The sequence below is a fragment of the Zingiber officinale genome, chromosome 8B, assembly GCF_018446385.1.
Source record: "Zingiber officinale cultivar Zhangliang chromosome 8B, Zo_v1.1, whole genome shotgun sequence".
Taxonomy (NCBI): Eukaryota; Viridiplantae; Streptophyta; class Magnoliopsida; order Zingiberales; family Zingiberaceae; genus Zingiber; species Zingiber officinale.
Genome location: NC_056001.1, coordinates 62,513,803 through 62,529,676, shown reverse-complemented (window position 1 = coordinate 62,529,676; position 15,874 = coordinate 62,513,803). Strand labels below are relative to the sequence as shown.

The 15,874-nt window shown below is 38.2% G+C and overlaps 1 protein-coding gene and 1 long non-coding RNA gene across 2 annotated transcripts; both read right to left on the bottom strand.

Annotated features, from left to right (window-relative positions):
• Positions 1-272: 272 nt before the first annotated feature.
• Positions 273-1,261, bottom strand: LOC122017443. Its single transcript, XR_006121350.1, has 3 exons — positions 1,068-1,261; positions 660-981; positions 273-586 (listed from the first exon to the last, which is right to left on the bottom strand). It is a non-coding gene; the product is annotated as an uncharacterized LOC122017443 (long non-coding RNA).
• Positions 1,262-3,152: 1,891 nt separating this feature from the next.
• Positions 3,153-7,160, bottom strand: LOC122017907. Its single transcript, XM_042575623.1, has 6 exons — positions 6,469-7,160; positions 6,275-6,394; positions 6,007-6,203; positions 5,741-5,936; positions 5,454-5,671; positions 3,153-3,485 (listed from the first exon to the last, which is right to left on the bottom strand). Exons 1-5 carry the CDS (start codon positions 6,916-6,918, stop codon positions 5,531-5,533), a joined length of 1,104 nt encoding a protein of 367 aa, XP_042431557.1. The 5' UTR covers positions 6,919-7,160; the 3' UTR covers positions 3,153-3,485; positions 5,454-5,530.
• Between the last annotated feature and the right edge of the window lie 8,714 nt (positions 7,161-15,874).

The window sequence follows — 15,874 nt, the reverse complement described above, 5'->3', positions numbered from 1 at the left end:
TTCAAATAGATCATCACAATCCTATGAACTATAGTGTAAACACAAAGTGTAATAACACTTTAATTTGCAAACCTTAAAGGCAGTAAATGGTTATGAAATAAATGCTATAAAATAAATTTTTTAAGTCTAGCCCTTTATGAGAGATCTTAATCACTCAAAGACACAGTAGCATAGGATGCAGATAGTTTTATTGTTGTACATCACCAATGAAGGATTCGACTTATGTGTCAAATAAGTAGATTTACTTCACACTCTTGAGGATTTGGCTTTGACAATTTACTTCACAGTAGATTTACTTGTTGAAAACAGATGTGGAATGATCATTAACAAGTGATTATAATAAAGTGTAAATAGTAACAATGCTGGTAAGGTACTGAGAGCTTAAGTGGAACAACATACGGACTATGTTGCAAGCTGAAATTAGGACAATCATACTGACGATACCAAGGGTTGCCAATAGATCTCGAACTCGACGTGGAGACCAAACCTAAGTTAAAAAAACCACCATCATTTCCTCTGCAACCTTCTTTGTTCCTTTTCATGATCCGAACTCGTTAAGTCCATGAAAGAAGTTGAAGCGGTTCCTCTGAGATGGAGCATGTTACCTCGCTAAACAAGCTAATTAATTTCAACTTAACAACAAGAAAAGCATCAAGTACCTAACAGTTTTGAACTCGTGTTTTCCAAAATTGCTGCCATTTGTCGACGAGCATCGATCTGACCTTTTTCGGGAGTGTACGGAATTGGTGGCCAGTAATCATCTCTGGAGAGCAAAGGATTTTGAGGAGAATAAGCCGTGAGATTGTCGAGATGAGAAGGCCGAGATAGCTTGTTCCCAACTATCAATTGCGAAGAAACTGCTGAGAATGTTCTCAATCCATAAAAGCTTTGCTGGGAGTTATATATCTCAGGGAAGCTAATTCAAATGAGCAAATCCAGGCTGAATAAATGACAAGTAGAATCAGGAACATCTGCCATGCTCTGTGAATCGATTCAAGATTAAGCAGTCAGTCAGTCAGTCAGCAGGTTAATGATGAATGCCATCATTCTATTGTTCAGTGCTTCACCTGTAACGAGGATCGAACGGCGATATCATGAACCTCCTCAGCTTCACTGACTGGTTGATATATGTGCCCCCGGAGATGGCAGGAGGTCACTGGGGAGGCTGTAGCCACTGCTTTCCCCATGGAAGCAGTCAACAAGACAAAAGGCCTGGAAACTGGACTTTGCACCCGAGAGGAACATGTTTTGCTTGCTTGGGTTGGAAAGGGGAAGGTAGTTGAGTGGAGGAAAGCAGTTATAGCTGGGACTTTATACACAACAGTGACAAAGAAAGGAAAGATTCAACATGGATTGTCTGGCTCAAGGACGAATCACATGCTGAGAATGGAGACTTGTCCCCAACTGTTTTGATAAATTTCTCAAGATCATAAAGCTTGATGTAGTCCATAGATGTATTGTGAAGATTTGGCTTTGTTCCCATGTGTTTTGTCCTGCCTTTCCATATGGCGCAGAAGACTTGAGAAGGTGGAGATGTGGGGTGTGGGTCATTAATGGAGGCTAACCATCCTCATCCTAAGAGGTTGGCTGGTTCTTCGCCCCGTGAAACTCCAGCTGGTTTCTTCTCTCTTGAGGTCCTCTGCATTTATTTCCACCGTCATATGGTAGATTTATAATACTGAGTAAGAGTTGAATTATGATAATGATAGATGAATTATCCTCTTATGTGATTAAGAGATGACTAATTTTAGTTTCTTAATTTATTTTCTCTTAATTTATTTTCTCCTAATGATGTGAGATAGTCGTGGGAGATGGGTGGTTAAGATGGTGGATTTCACTCTTTTACACAATAAAATAAATTTCACTACTAGAAAACTTTTGTAGTATTTATCCAACAAAAGAAATTCTATTGGTGAGAAATTTTTGACAGGTCGAATTAGTCATCCTAGATTTGGTGTTATCTGATTTATTATTATTTTTAAATAAATAAAATTCTACCGTCCCCACGAGATGCTTAGTGAGCTAGAGGACGATAGACTTACTATAATAGCAGCTCAGATCCTCTGGTCTGTAAAACGTGGACCAGAGGATGGGCCATTGGTAGAGAGTGATGACCCCATCTGTAAAATAAGTGGGGGTCATCACTCTCCACCAATAGTGGAGAATGGTTCATCCTCTGATTCATGTTTTGCGGATCAGAGGATCCGCACTCCTATAATAGAGCAAAGATCAATTCCCAAGGAGTGCATACCAAATTTTCCTATCTCTAATCAATTTAACGGTTGATTATAAATTAATCCATGATTTATCTTTCTTTATATAACTATAACTTGAAGATGCTATCATATTTATCTTTTTTGAAAAAAAAATCCTATACGTAAGAAAGAAAATTTCCCATGTCTTAGTCATGGTAAATTATATATTGATCTATGATTTGCGTTCCTAGGGTTGTGAGGGGCGTGAGCGTAATTATGAATAAAATAAATCCTAAATGTTACCTAACTATAAAAATGGAATAAAGTGTGGGAAAAGAGTAGCATGGAGACGATAGTCACACCTTCCTCATTTTACTTGCTCTCTCCTTTCATCTTCATGCATGTAGCTCTCCACGGAGAGGGCAATAATTCTTATCTATATTTTCTAGATTTAGAGGAATGACTAAGTAGACTAATAATGTAGAATAATATGGAAAAAAAATTACATGAAACTTGCCTAGTAGTTTCAATGTCTCTATTAGCATTAATTTTCTTTATCCTATCTAAAAGTTACCAATTACAAATAGTTGAAATGTTTTTTCGACAACAAAGAATATAAGTGAGCCACGCCAAATTGAGTTTGACATATTTTTAGAGCAAACAAACAAGGATGACTTTCTCGGCACCAATAGCAATTGAGGCTCTTAGATCTATGACACCCCCAGCACATTGCAAGCAACAGAGGCTCGATACCTTATGGTAAGTGTTCTAGCTCATAGTCAGCTTAGCGATAAGTTCATGCTTAAATCGTAACACAAAACACCAGTTGCATGCATGTGGGCAATTGAGATGAGCTAAGATATTCTCCTATCAAAGCTATTTTGTGTGGATCAACTAGCACAATCAGAGCTTTGGTAATTTCACCAGGAAGAGTTGCAAAGACATTAGATGCTCCCATTGAAAAAGTTCAGCGTCTTTCATTCTCACTTGCATCATAACTGGAACACTCTGTGGGTTTTACACTTTTACTAAAGAAAGAAGAATTACAACCGCATGGGATACATTTAATCCATCAGAAAAGACACTGAACAAACGACAAATATTGAAGTAGAGATCTTAACGTTTGATACACCGTTACTCTGTTTTATATGGTTGTCCATACGATTAATTTGAATCAAGCGAATGATGGATTGTTCTTGACCCATCAACAAGGTGTAGCTGAAATTTTGGGTGCGGTGCTTGTCGCTGCCTGTCCACTGTGCTGAAACTCCTCTAGTGATTCAAGTCTCCCTATGCAAACAAATATGACTTGTTAGTGAAGAAATCACAATTCGGTTTCCTCTAGTTTAACGAAAATGATTCGGAAACTTAACTACTTTGCTGAAGATAAAATGCAGCTTCTGTAAGCAGGATGCTGGAATAAAGGGACAGAAATTGATGTGATATGAATCATTGTCTCTTTATGTTAATATTAGATGAACTCACTAATCATATGTAAGATAAAACTTCTTAGTGCTAGTTGATGAGAGTGTAGTATGTAGAACGATGGACAACTGAGCAGAAAATATGAATGCAAGGAAAAGATTCTAATTTATCCAATGTTTTTGGTCTGCCCAAACTGGACAGACCCAGGGCTGATGGATATAATCTATTGATTACCTTTATATCTCCAATTCTATTTCTATTGTTATTAGCTAATCATGGATTTCCTATTCTCGTTCTCTTCCACCATGACACTATTTGGACCAAAAGAATTTAGATATCTCCGCAATGGAATGATATTGTCCACTTTAGGTCTAAACCCTCATGGTTTTGTTTTTGGCTCTATCCAAAAGACCTCATACCAATAAAAATATCTTTCCCTTATAAGTTCATAATCCTTTCCATGTGTTTTTCTTGTGGGATGCAACCAATTCAAACCAGCAATCCCCCTTCAAACAAAGTACCTCCTCCTCAAGCCTATCATGTCCCTCGGTCCGACCAATCTACTAGGACCTGACCTACTAGGACTACTTTGCCTGATATCTGGTTGTCTTGATCCAGACATGGGAGCCCCCACTTCCTTCATTAGAGGTCAATATTCCATCCACATAACTCGATTGAACCATGACTCTAGGGTTAGACCTTCTGACAGTCTGAGCTTTGATACCAATTGTTAAGACTAAAAGAATTTAGATATCTTTACAATGATATGATATTGTCCACTTTGAGCCTAAGCCCTCATGGTTTTATTTTTGGACTCTAGCCAAAAGGCTTCGTACCAATGGAGATATCTTTCTCTTATAAATTCATGATCCTTTCCATGTGTGCAGCAAGACATTCATTGGTGTCTGACTCTATCAACTCAGCCACTTTGTCTGCCAATAGATTGGGGAGGACACATTTGTTAGCGACACTGTAACCAACCTAAGAAAGCAGGTAGTGTGGCTGTGGAGGTCAGAGAGTTCTGGATCATATGATCATGCACCACTCTTGGCCTCTCATCAAATACCAGTTTACACATTCACTAGATCAATATCTTATTACGCTACATCAAAAGGTTTCTGGTAGTTAAGTGAACAACTCTCTCCATTTCAAGTTGAGCCATGGGAATTCTTCATTCGCATGGCCTTTTCATCCATTTCTGAAAAAGAGACAAAAAGTTAAATGTGACATGGATAAAAATGCTAAGATGACTGTGTTTACACAAAAAAGATGGGATATAAAAAGTTTTATTTGAGAGTAGTTAGGTGTGCTTCCAATAGATAATAAGAGCAATTAGGCTGATGCTTAAGTTGTACTCAAATTGCAGATTATGGAGTGGCAAGAATAAGCAAGTAGCAACACACAAAAGTAGGTGTGCTTCCATTTAAAAATCTAGGGCATGAAGAGATAAACACCTATATCATTAAGGCATCTACTTGTTTTATCTATTTTAATTTAGAATTTGTATGCATTGGAATTCACCATTTATGCAAATTGTTATCATAAAATCACTGATCCACTTATCTAATTGCATTGTTTGACAAAGTTATTAACAATACTTCTTTAGTTTGTCATCAAGAATCAGACCAATGAATGAAGATAGAATTATAATAGTGAACCATTTTGACTTTAAAGTCAACGAACACTAAGGAAAGAAACATTGATAAAACTAACGATTTCCACAAATAAACACAAAACTAATGTTTTACTCAACGAATGGCGAGACTACTGAACTAGGAAAAGAAGTAACATATGAAAGGAACAATGGTTGGAAATAAACATAGTTGTTGTTACCTTGATACAATAAATAGCCAAAGATGACCGTGGAATAATTATTTGTACGAAGAATCCATCCAAAGCACAAAAATCTCCTAAAGTTTCAGGTCGAGATCAATGCCACCAGCTAGTGGTTCTCTCATCTCAGATGCTCTTTTCTCATTTCTAGTTGGACCAGGAGGCAGGAAATTATAGAACAGTACTCCATTAGATGAAGAGACATTGTCCGAGCTTTTCTGCAGAATATAAACAATTTACTCAAACTACTATCCACCAAAAACAAAGACACCATGTATTTTTCTTGCCTGATTATGTTGCAATCCAAAATTAGGACAATCATACTGACGATATGCAGGGTTGCCAATAGATCGCGAACTCGATGTGGAGACCGAACCTAAGCTAAAACGAACACCATCATTACCCCTGCAACCTTCTTTGTTCCTTTTCTCACTATAACTATCCGAACTCCTCATGTCCATGAAGGAAGTTGAAGTGGTTCCTCTGAGATGGAGCATGTTACTTTGCTAAACAAGCTAAATTTCAACTTAACAACAAGAAAATCATCAAGTACCTAATAGCTTGGAATTCATGTTTTCCCAAATTACTGTCATTTGTCGACGAGCATCCATCTGACCTTTTTCGGCAAGTGTACGGAATTGGTGGCCAGTAATCGTCTCTGGAGAGCAAAGGATTTTGAGGGTAATAGGCCGTGGGATTGTCGAGGTGAGAAGGGTGAGACAGCTTGTTGCCAACTATTTCTACTAAATTCTAGCAAAATTAACAACAATCACAACGCAACACATACATACAACATTGGAACCAAAAGTTCTTCCTCATACCTTTCCCTGATCTCTCCAACAAGAAAGCAAGTCGTAATTGTTAGAGGTGTTTTGGTTTGAAGGGGGCTCCATAGGCTGATTCACTCCAGGTGACATGAGAAATGTCGAAGAAGAATTCACCTGCAAAACATGCAACATCCATCATTTCAAATAAGTAAAAGCAGACCAGGAATCGGAGAACAAGCTTCGCCAACCAGTTCAGTTGGCGGTCGCTGTTGCCGCTTCATGTAGACCAAGTTTGCCGATCGGGCATTGCTACTGAAAAAAGGGGTTTCGATTTTCTTCACTGAAGGATCATCGTTAAGATCGACAGCATCCCAAAGCGTCGGGGAAAATCCTGGCGGCTGTTGCTGGTGCGGCCGTTGCTGCTCATTCACGGCGGCGGCATCGGTTACAGGCCGTGGCGGCGGCGAGAGTCCAAAAGGCTGTGAGGGGTCCAAGGAGGAAGAAGCGTCGCCGGCGTTCTTGTGCTGCTCTTCGAGGCAGCGGAGACGCTCCAATTGCGCGACCCCGAGGCCGCGCTGAGGGGTCTTATTCAGCCTGCTCCTCTTTGAGGACTTGATCGCTGCCGCCGCCGGCGCGCACGAATCGTTCGATGGAATGCCGATCTCAACCTTGGTCTGGGGATGACCCTCGAGCACCATGGCTGAGAACACAGAGGCGGAAGCAGTAGCAGTAGGTCGGCGTTTTATAGAAGAGGAGCCGAAAGAGCAGGAAAGGGATCCAAATCCAGAGGAAAAAGGTAGGCGACTTTTCCGGATTCAAAGAGATGTTGATTAAATCTTTGTTCCAGAGCGGTTTGTCGCCCATACTCTCGCTCCACTCCTTCCGATTCTGGAGCGCAAGCTTCGAGAGCTCCGTCACTCCTCATTCGCCCTTCATTGTCCTTTTCTTACCCTTTTTTTTTTTTTTTGTCAGTTTTTTGACAATATTTTGCTATAATAAACTTGTACTCCTAATTCGGTTTGGAGTTACTTAGTCCCACAACTTTAATTTCTCGATTTAAAATGCTCTATAAAATAATATATGAGCTATGCTCCGTAAACTTATAGATTGAAGTGATGGGATTGGACAAAATTTAGAAAAGTCCTAAGTCATTCAGTGTGATGGTGGGCTGTCGAATCTAATCTCAATTATCGCGTAGATTATTGATTTCACAATTATTCAATCTCTTAGCTCAGAAATTGGGTTGAACCAATTATGTTTTTTTGTCGTGCTTTAGTCATTTCATGCTATGAGACAACTATCTGGTCACTTGAATACATCAAGCATGAGCCACTTGAATACACAAGCAAAGTATGCTATGGGACAACTATCTGATCACTTGAATACATCAAGCATGAGCCACTTGAATACACAAGCAAAGTGAGCATTGCATTGCTAAAATCTTCTGAAGAGACACTCCGTAATCCAGCTTTCACGAGTACAAATGATGTCTATTTGATTAATTGAAAAAATAAGAAAAAGCTAAAACTGTTATACGAGGAAAAGTTATTATAAATACAAGAGTATAAATGGTTAGTCGAGAAAAAACTATTGAAAATAGAGAGTATAAACTCCGCAAACTTGTAGGTTGAAGTGACGGGATCGGACAATTTAGGAAAGTCCTAGGCCACTCAGCGCGGCGATGTGCCCGATTTATTGCGGGCTGCCAAATCTGATCTCAGTCATCGCATAGATGATTGACTTCACAGTTATTTAGTCACTTGGTTCAGAATTGGGTTGAACCATTTGTGTTTTTTTGTCATGTTTTAGTCGTTTCATGCTATGAGACAACTATCTGGTCACTTGAATACATCAAGCATGAGTCACTTCAATACATAAGCAATGTGAGTATTGCACTGCTAAAATCTTCTAAAGAGACACTCCATAATAGTTCTCTCAATAATCCAACTTTCACGGGTACAAATGATGGTCATTTGATTAACTAAAAAAAAAAGAAAAAGCTAAAACTATTATATGAGGAAAAACTATTATACATACAAGAGTATAAATTGTTAACCGAGAAAAAATTATTGAAAATAGAGAGTATAAAGTATTATATAATTAAGTTAAAAATCCTAACCTAAAATATAAAAGAAAAAATAATAAACTATCCTAAAACTATAAACAAATAAAAATATATTTAAGTATTGAGAGTCTCAGACAAGAAACGAGTAATGTGATAATTAATTTCAACATATTTTATCCATTCTAGATCTTCTGTGGAAGATTTAGAAATAATATCTTATTGTTACTCTTTCAAGAAATGAGGGAGTCATAAAAAAACACAGAAGTCAGTGGTGGATTTGTGATATATAGCATCAGAATATGCACGTAGCTCTAGAGATGAAGTAGAATAAAATAAAAGACTTTAAAATTGAGTGTCCCAAAGATATCTGAGAATATGAAGAACAGCAATCCAATGAACTGTAGTTGGTGCAGCGACAAATTGACTAACCATATAAATAACATATACAATATCTAGACGAGTCACAATGAGATAAATCAAGTTTTCAACAATAGTTCTGTACAAACTAGGATCTGGTAAAGGTGAGTTATCAGATGGAGAATATTGAACATTAGTCTCAATAGAAGTATCAACGACTTTATTATCAGTAAGATGAGCACGCTTAAACAAATTAGATATATACTTTAACTAGGATAAAATATAACTTTTCGAGGAATAAGCAACTTTAATGCTCAGAAAATAGCGTAGTAACCCAAATCTTTCATAGCAAAACAACAAGCCAACTCAGACTTTAAGGAAACAATTCTATCAGAATTATGACTAGTAATAATCATGTCATTAATATATAATGATAAAAGAATATGACCTGTACTCGTACATCTGACAAACAATATTGAATCATAATTACTAGAATGAAAATCAAGCGAAGCAATCATTGTAGAGAACTTCTCAAACCAAGCACAAGATACTTATTTGAGACTATAAAGCACTTTACGAAGCTTGCAAACTTTATCAGGTTGGTGTGAAATACCAGGAGGAGATGTCATATAAACTTCTTCAAGAAAATCACTATTTAGAAATTTATTCTTGACATTTATATGAGATATTCTCCATCAACAAACAGAAGCAACAACAATCAGAGTATGAGCAGTCGTCATTTTTATAGTAGGAGCAAATGTTTCCTCATAATCCATGTCATCTCCTGAGAATAACCTTTACCAACAAAACGAGCTTTGTGTCATTCGATAGATCCATCAGATTTAATTTTGATCTTATATACCCAACGAAAACTAATAGTGTATTTTCCTAGTGGCAACGGTACTAAATTCCATTTATAAGTTTGATTCAAAACAATTAGTTTCTCAGCCATAGCACTCTGCCTAAGTGGGTTACGAACAACTTTTCTATAAGATACAGGCTTATTAAGACAATGAACATATGCAACAAATGAAGCAAAAGAACGAGAATAACAAGAGTAAGCAAAATCTGGTAGTTTAGTAGACTTACAAACATGAGTGGATTAACGATGGTGATGAGAAGGATCATCCGCAACCTCAGGAGATTATTGGGTAGTGGTAGAAGGAGGAGCATATGGAGCGGATATCTTGGGAATCAAAGTACTAGATTCAATTGAGCTACCAGTAGGAGTTGTGGGTGAAGCTTCCTCATTGTTGGTATTGAAAAGATCAATACAAAGCAGATCTGACTTTGTCATATTATACAAACTAGCCAAAATAGAAAAAAAATGGAATATGCTCAAGTAACATAATATGACAAGAGACATACAATTTTTGACTAACGGGATCAAAACAACGATATCTTTTTTGACTAACACTATAATCCAAAAAGATATAAAGAATAGACTAAAAGACTAACTTATTACGCTCGACATGTGGATGAAAATGAAACAAGTACAATAAAAAATATGTAAAGAGGAATAGATAGGAGCATGCCCATATAATTTTTTAAAAGGTGACAAGTTTGAATTGTGTGAGGTTGGAATTCTATTAATTATGTGAGCAGCGGTAAAGATTGCTTCCCCCTAAAAGGTACTAGGAACACTGGTAGGCAATAAAAATGAATGAGATGTTTCAACAATATGTCTATATTTTCGTTTAACAACATCATTCTATTCAGGAGTATCTGTACATGAGATTTGATGAATAGTATCATCAAAAGTAAGTAAATGTGAAAAATAATTTAAAGTGTATTTACCTCCCAAATCATAATAAAAATACTTTATGACACTAGAATGTTGAGTTTTCACAAGAGCTCAAAAGTTGTTGAAAATGATAAGATAATTAGACTTGTATTTCATAAGATAAACCCAAGAGTAACGAGTGCAATCATCAATAAACGAAATATAATACCTTGACCCCCCCCCCCTTTTGTAGGAATAGGAGATGATCCCCACACATCAAAATAGATAAGATCAAATGGAGTAGAAGAAAAATAAAAACTTTTAAAAAATGGTAAGGCATAAAATTTGGCCAGTTTACAACCACTATAATCAGAAATATCAGAACTTTTTAAAGGTCCTAATTGTTGAATTAAGACACACATGAGAGGGGGGGGGTGAATAACATGATTTTAAAAACTAGTTTTTTTTTTGTTTTAAAAGATAAGTACGTAGTGGAAAAGACACGAAAACAAAAACAAGTAAAAGGCACACGTTCAATTTTACTTGGTACGGAGCCTTCGGTGACTTCTACTCCAAGACCTAGGTCTCACAGACCAATTGATGGATAATCCACTAATAACCTCTTCTAGAACCACTAAAAGAGAGAATCGAGTACAAAAAGAAATAGGATAAGTGTAATATGCTACACTTTCTTTTTAAATAGGAATTAAGTACAGAATTTAAATTATCATTATCCAATACTTTTCGAGGATGATTAGCTTAGGCTTGGTGTTGGATGACTCCTCAGCAGTAGTCATACACAACAACGTCGTAACGGAGCAACAATGGGAAGTCAAAGCAGTCGGAACTTCAAATAGATGCGTAGAAGCTTGTAGAAGAGTTGATTGAAAAGTCTTGGTCGATATGCTCTTTTATAGAGTGTGGAAGGCTTCTTTCATAGCTCTGAAGACACCTTTCATAGGCAAAAATCTATCCTGACAAACACTCCTTATTGTTGATGAAATTTGATTTTATCCGATGGAAGACGTCTTCCAAGCCTTCAAAGGCATCTTCCATGAACAGTATTCAAGGTGCCTTCCGTTGCCTGGAAGGCGCCTTGGGTACTGTTCACCAAAGGCCTTGGTGCTCCCTTTGCCCTGCAAATAGTATTAGTCTAATATAAAAATATTTAACTTGCAAAACAAGGTTAGCACAATAATAATATGATTAATTTATGACTTAGGCCCTGTCTTTCGGACTAGGATCTAGCCAGGGTCTCAATTTATGTTTTTGAAATAGACCTAAATTAGACCAAAGCCTATTGTCCCCTCAACTAGGATGCATCCTCACTGAGTCACTCTTCTCCAGTGACTCACCTTCACTTACCAACTTACAATCTATTGACAAGCCTCTCAACCCACAAGGTTTTCTCGCTAGTTGTCAGGTCTGGAGACCCAACTAGACTTCGGTCAACTATCAAGCCCTGCGGACTCAGTCAGACTTCCCACCAGATATCGGGTCATCCCTTTGACCTATCTAGGCTTTGAACCAACTATCGAGTCCTTAGACATAGTTGAGTTTCATTCTAGTGTCAGGTCCCCTAGACCCATCAATTTTTGCACCCTCGGTAAATGCAGTAGATCACAAAGACACATAACTTAACTCAATTGTCATTCATCAAAACCTGAATTAGACCGTTAGTGAAAATTGAACTAATAATTTTCTCTTTTTTGATCCAATGACAACCTAGGTTAAAGTTAGAAAAAGATATGCAAAAATGGAATAGTAATAACAATTGATTCAAAAGAAAAAAATTAAGTAAGTTCAATTTCTATTTTATTCTCTTGATCATTTTAGGGTTAATATTTTTAAGTTAGTTTATCTTTTTCTGACTTAACCCTTACCCTGTGTTAATCGACATCTAGACATATTATTTTATTATTATAACTCAGTATTTCTATCCTCTTTTGTATTCAATTATATAATTTTAGTGTGTTTTATGTGGTTGGATCATTGTTAGTCTCCATTTCAATTCTTGTATATAAGTTAGTTTATCTTTTTCTTACTTAACCCTTACCCTTTGATAATCGACATCTGGACACATTATTTTATTATCATAACTCGATATTTCTATCCTCTTTTGTATCCAATTATATAATTTTAGTGTGTTTCATGTAGTTGAATCGTTGTTAGTCTCCATTTCAATTCCTGTACAATTTATGGATATTTTGGATATTATTTGATTATACTGTATTTTGCAGGAATTGAGAGAGACAACAATTGAGAGGAGAAATGCGGGTTGATCAAGTCATGGTGTGGGTGAATTGCCAAATAGGTAGAATGGATCCAGAGAAAAAGAAGTCAATTTAGAAGCCCAATTACAAAAGCCCAAAGAGAAACCCTTACTCTATTGTAAATGAACTCGACCGGTTTGGTTCAGTGACTGGTTTGGTTTAGTGTAGCTTAAAAGGGGAATTAGCACAGTGTAGAACTTGGCTCAGGTTTTTCTTTCTCTTCCAACTGTTGGCGTTTCTTCATCTTCGACACTTGAAGCTCCCTCTTCCTCTTCTCCGATCTGCTCAAGCCCGCGATGGATGACAATGCCGGTGACTTCTGTGAACGATGACTTCTACTAGGGTTCATCTTCTACGGTGGAGCGTTCTGCGTCGGCGCAGTGAGCCCCTCTCATTTCCCGATTCTGGACAAAAGGCGGTGGAGCCTAATTAGGGCCTTTTGACGGCAAAGCATTCTTCTCCTGCAAGCACCCCTTTTCATCCCTTCCTCAGTGGAGCCTCTTCTATGGAAGGCGTTGCGGAAGCGGAAGATTCCAAGGAGGAAGTCGGTCATTTCATCTTCTTCTCTTGCGAGTTTCCCCTTCTTCATTCACTGAGCAGTGCTGTGGACTTCCCGCAAATGGCGTTACGAAGGCTGGCATGATCCCAGTAACCTAAGTTCTTCATTTTCCGGTAGAAGCTGTTGGATACAATTTTGTAAACCAAAATCTTGATGCCATCGATCGTTGAAAGTCAAGTTTGACTTCAAAATCGAAATCTACGTTTCACATAGATAAATCTGGACTATTAATTTGCTCAAAACCGATTACGAGTGAATGAGAAATTAATTGTTCGAAGATGTGCTCAAATTAATATTAAGGAAAAAGATGAGGTTTTTTTTGTCCCATATCGTTAACCGGCGAGAGCCAGCATTTCCTTATATGTGTTGTTGTGTTAATGTTGTTAATACAAAAGCATAGGTGCTCTCTACCCTTGGGCGAGCAGGTGCTCGCACCTACGAGCCCGCACAATGGGCGCTTTGTTGGCGCACTACGCATCGTCGTGAGGAGCTTTAATTTATGCTCCACGTGGCAGTGGCGTGGCATGGTCGGGTGATGCCATGTGGCAGTGACGTGGCATGTTGGGTAACGAGGGAATGCCTATGTGGCACATGACTGTGTAGAGAGCAATGACTGGATTGGGCGAACAGATAGTGATCGTCGGATCAAAGATGATGACAGATTGCAAGTAGATGCGATCTGGAGCGTCGGATTCTAATCTGGCGTTGAAGGGGAAGGCTTGATTTGAAACGTCAGATTAAATGTTGTAATCTAACGACTGAGATCAAGATGAGATCTGAAGAGTTATAACTCTTCATATCAAGGGACGAGATCATATCAGAATTTGAAAAGTAATATCTCTTCAGATCTGATGGTTGAAATTAAAAGTCATCTGAAGAGTTATATCTCTTCAGATCTGATAGCTGAGATCAAAGGACTTTTAAAGAGAACGATCCAGATCAGTCCAAACCAAGGGTTACTTACCTCTTCACCCAATATAAATAGATCCCTCTCATTCTTGGAAATCATTCATTCAAAAAGCATTTGCATTCAAACCATTCGTCCATCTCTTGCATAAAAAGAGTTCAAAAAGCCTACGAGAAGGTTCATCGATCTCAAAATTTAAAGTGCTACTATTTCGAGACGTCGTCGTTGTATCTTGGAAATGAATTGCTGTTATCCGTGAGCACCGTAGCAGAGTAATATCGTTTTACGTAGATAGTATTGAACACTAGCCTCGACGATAACTCAGTTTGCTTCCTCCCGACAGCAATCTCCCGGAAGTCCCGACAGTCGACTAAAATCGACTATGTCAAATACCGAGGAGCAAATCCAGAGGTTCGAGGACCTCACAATCGTAAAACGATATCGGCAAACTGATTTGGCCGGGATCAACGATGCACCAACCACTATCCCTCACGCTGAGAAGCCGGAGAAATTCAACGGTGCTGACTTCAAAAGATGACAGCAAAAGATGCTGTTTTACTTAACCATACTAAACCTTGTATGGTTTCTGCATGAAGACCCGCCAGCTGCTACAGAAGATAATTCCGGTAGTAAGGTTGCTCGCGATGCGTGGTCACGGGGTGACTTCCTATGCCACAATTACGTTCTTAACGCGCTGGACAATGCGCTATATAACGTATTTTGCATGATAGAGACGATTAAATCTCTGTGGGAATCGCTATAGAAGAAATACAAAACTAAAAACGTCGGATTGAAGAAATTCATCGTCGAATGATTTTTGGATTTCAAAATGGTGATTCCAAAAGCATCACGTCTCAAGTCCAAGACATGCAACTGATAATGCATGATCTGGACGCCAAAGGAATGTCTCTGAACGAGTCATTCAAGGTTGATGTGGTAATCAAGAAACTCTCTCCGTCATGGAAGGATTTCAAAAATTACCTAAAGCACAAGCATAAGGAGATGAGACTTGAAGACCTTATCCTGCTGTTGCGGATAGAGGAGGATAATAGAAAATTATCCGACTCTAGAGGAACGAAGCGGACAGTCGACGAAATACCCAACCTGATGGAACCAAAAGCTAAGAAGCTGAAACAACTGAAACAGAAGGCTCAAGGCAAGAAGTTCAAGGGCACGTGCTACAACTGTGGAAAGTCGGGATACATGTCTAAGGACTGCAGACGCCTAAAGAAGACAACCAAGAGTCAGAAGAATGTTGCAAACCAGGTTGCAACTTCTGCTGACATAGATCTCAACACCATGGATCTCACTCCGGTCATGTTTGAAGCCAACATGATGGACAACCCGAAGCAGTGATGGATCGATACTGGAGCAACCCGCCACGTCTGTTCTGACAAGGCGATATTCTCCAAGTACACCCCGATAAGTGGAAGAAAGCTCTATATGGGCAATTCCATGACATCCCCGATTGTTGAACTCAAAAAAGTAATTCTAAAAATGACATATGGGAAGGAGCTAACTCTCATTGATGTGCTCCATGTTCCTGACATCAGGAAGAACTTAGTTTCTGGATCGGCACTTGTTAAAGTCAGATTCAAACTAGTGTTCCAGTGCAACAACTTTGTACTTACGAAGAACGGTGTCTTCGTAGGAAAGGGGTATTTGGAATAAAATTTGTTCAAGATGGTTATAATGACTGTACATCGTGATTTTGATGGTAATAAAATAAAAGCTTCCAACTATGTTATTGAGAGTTTCAATTTATAGCAT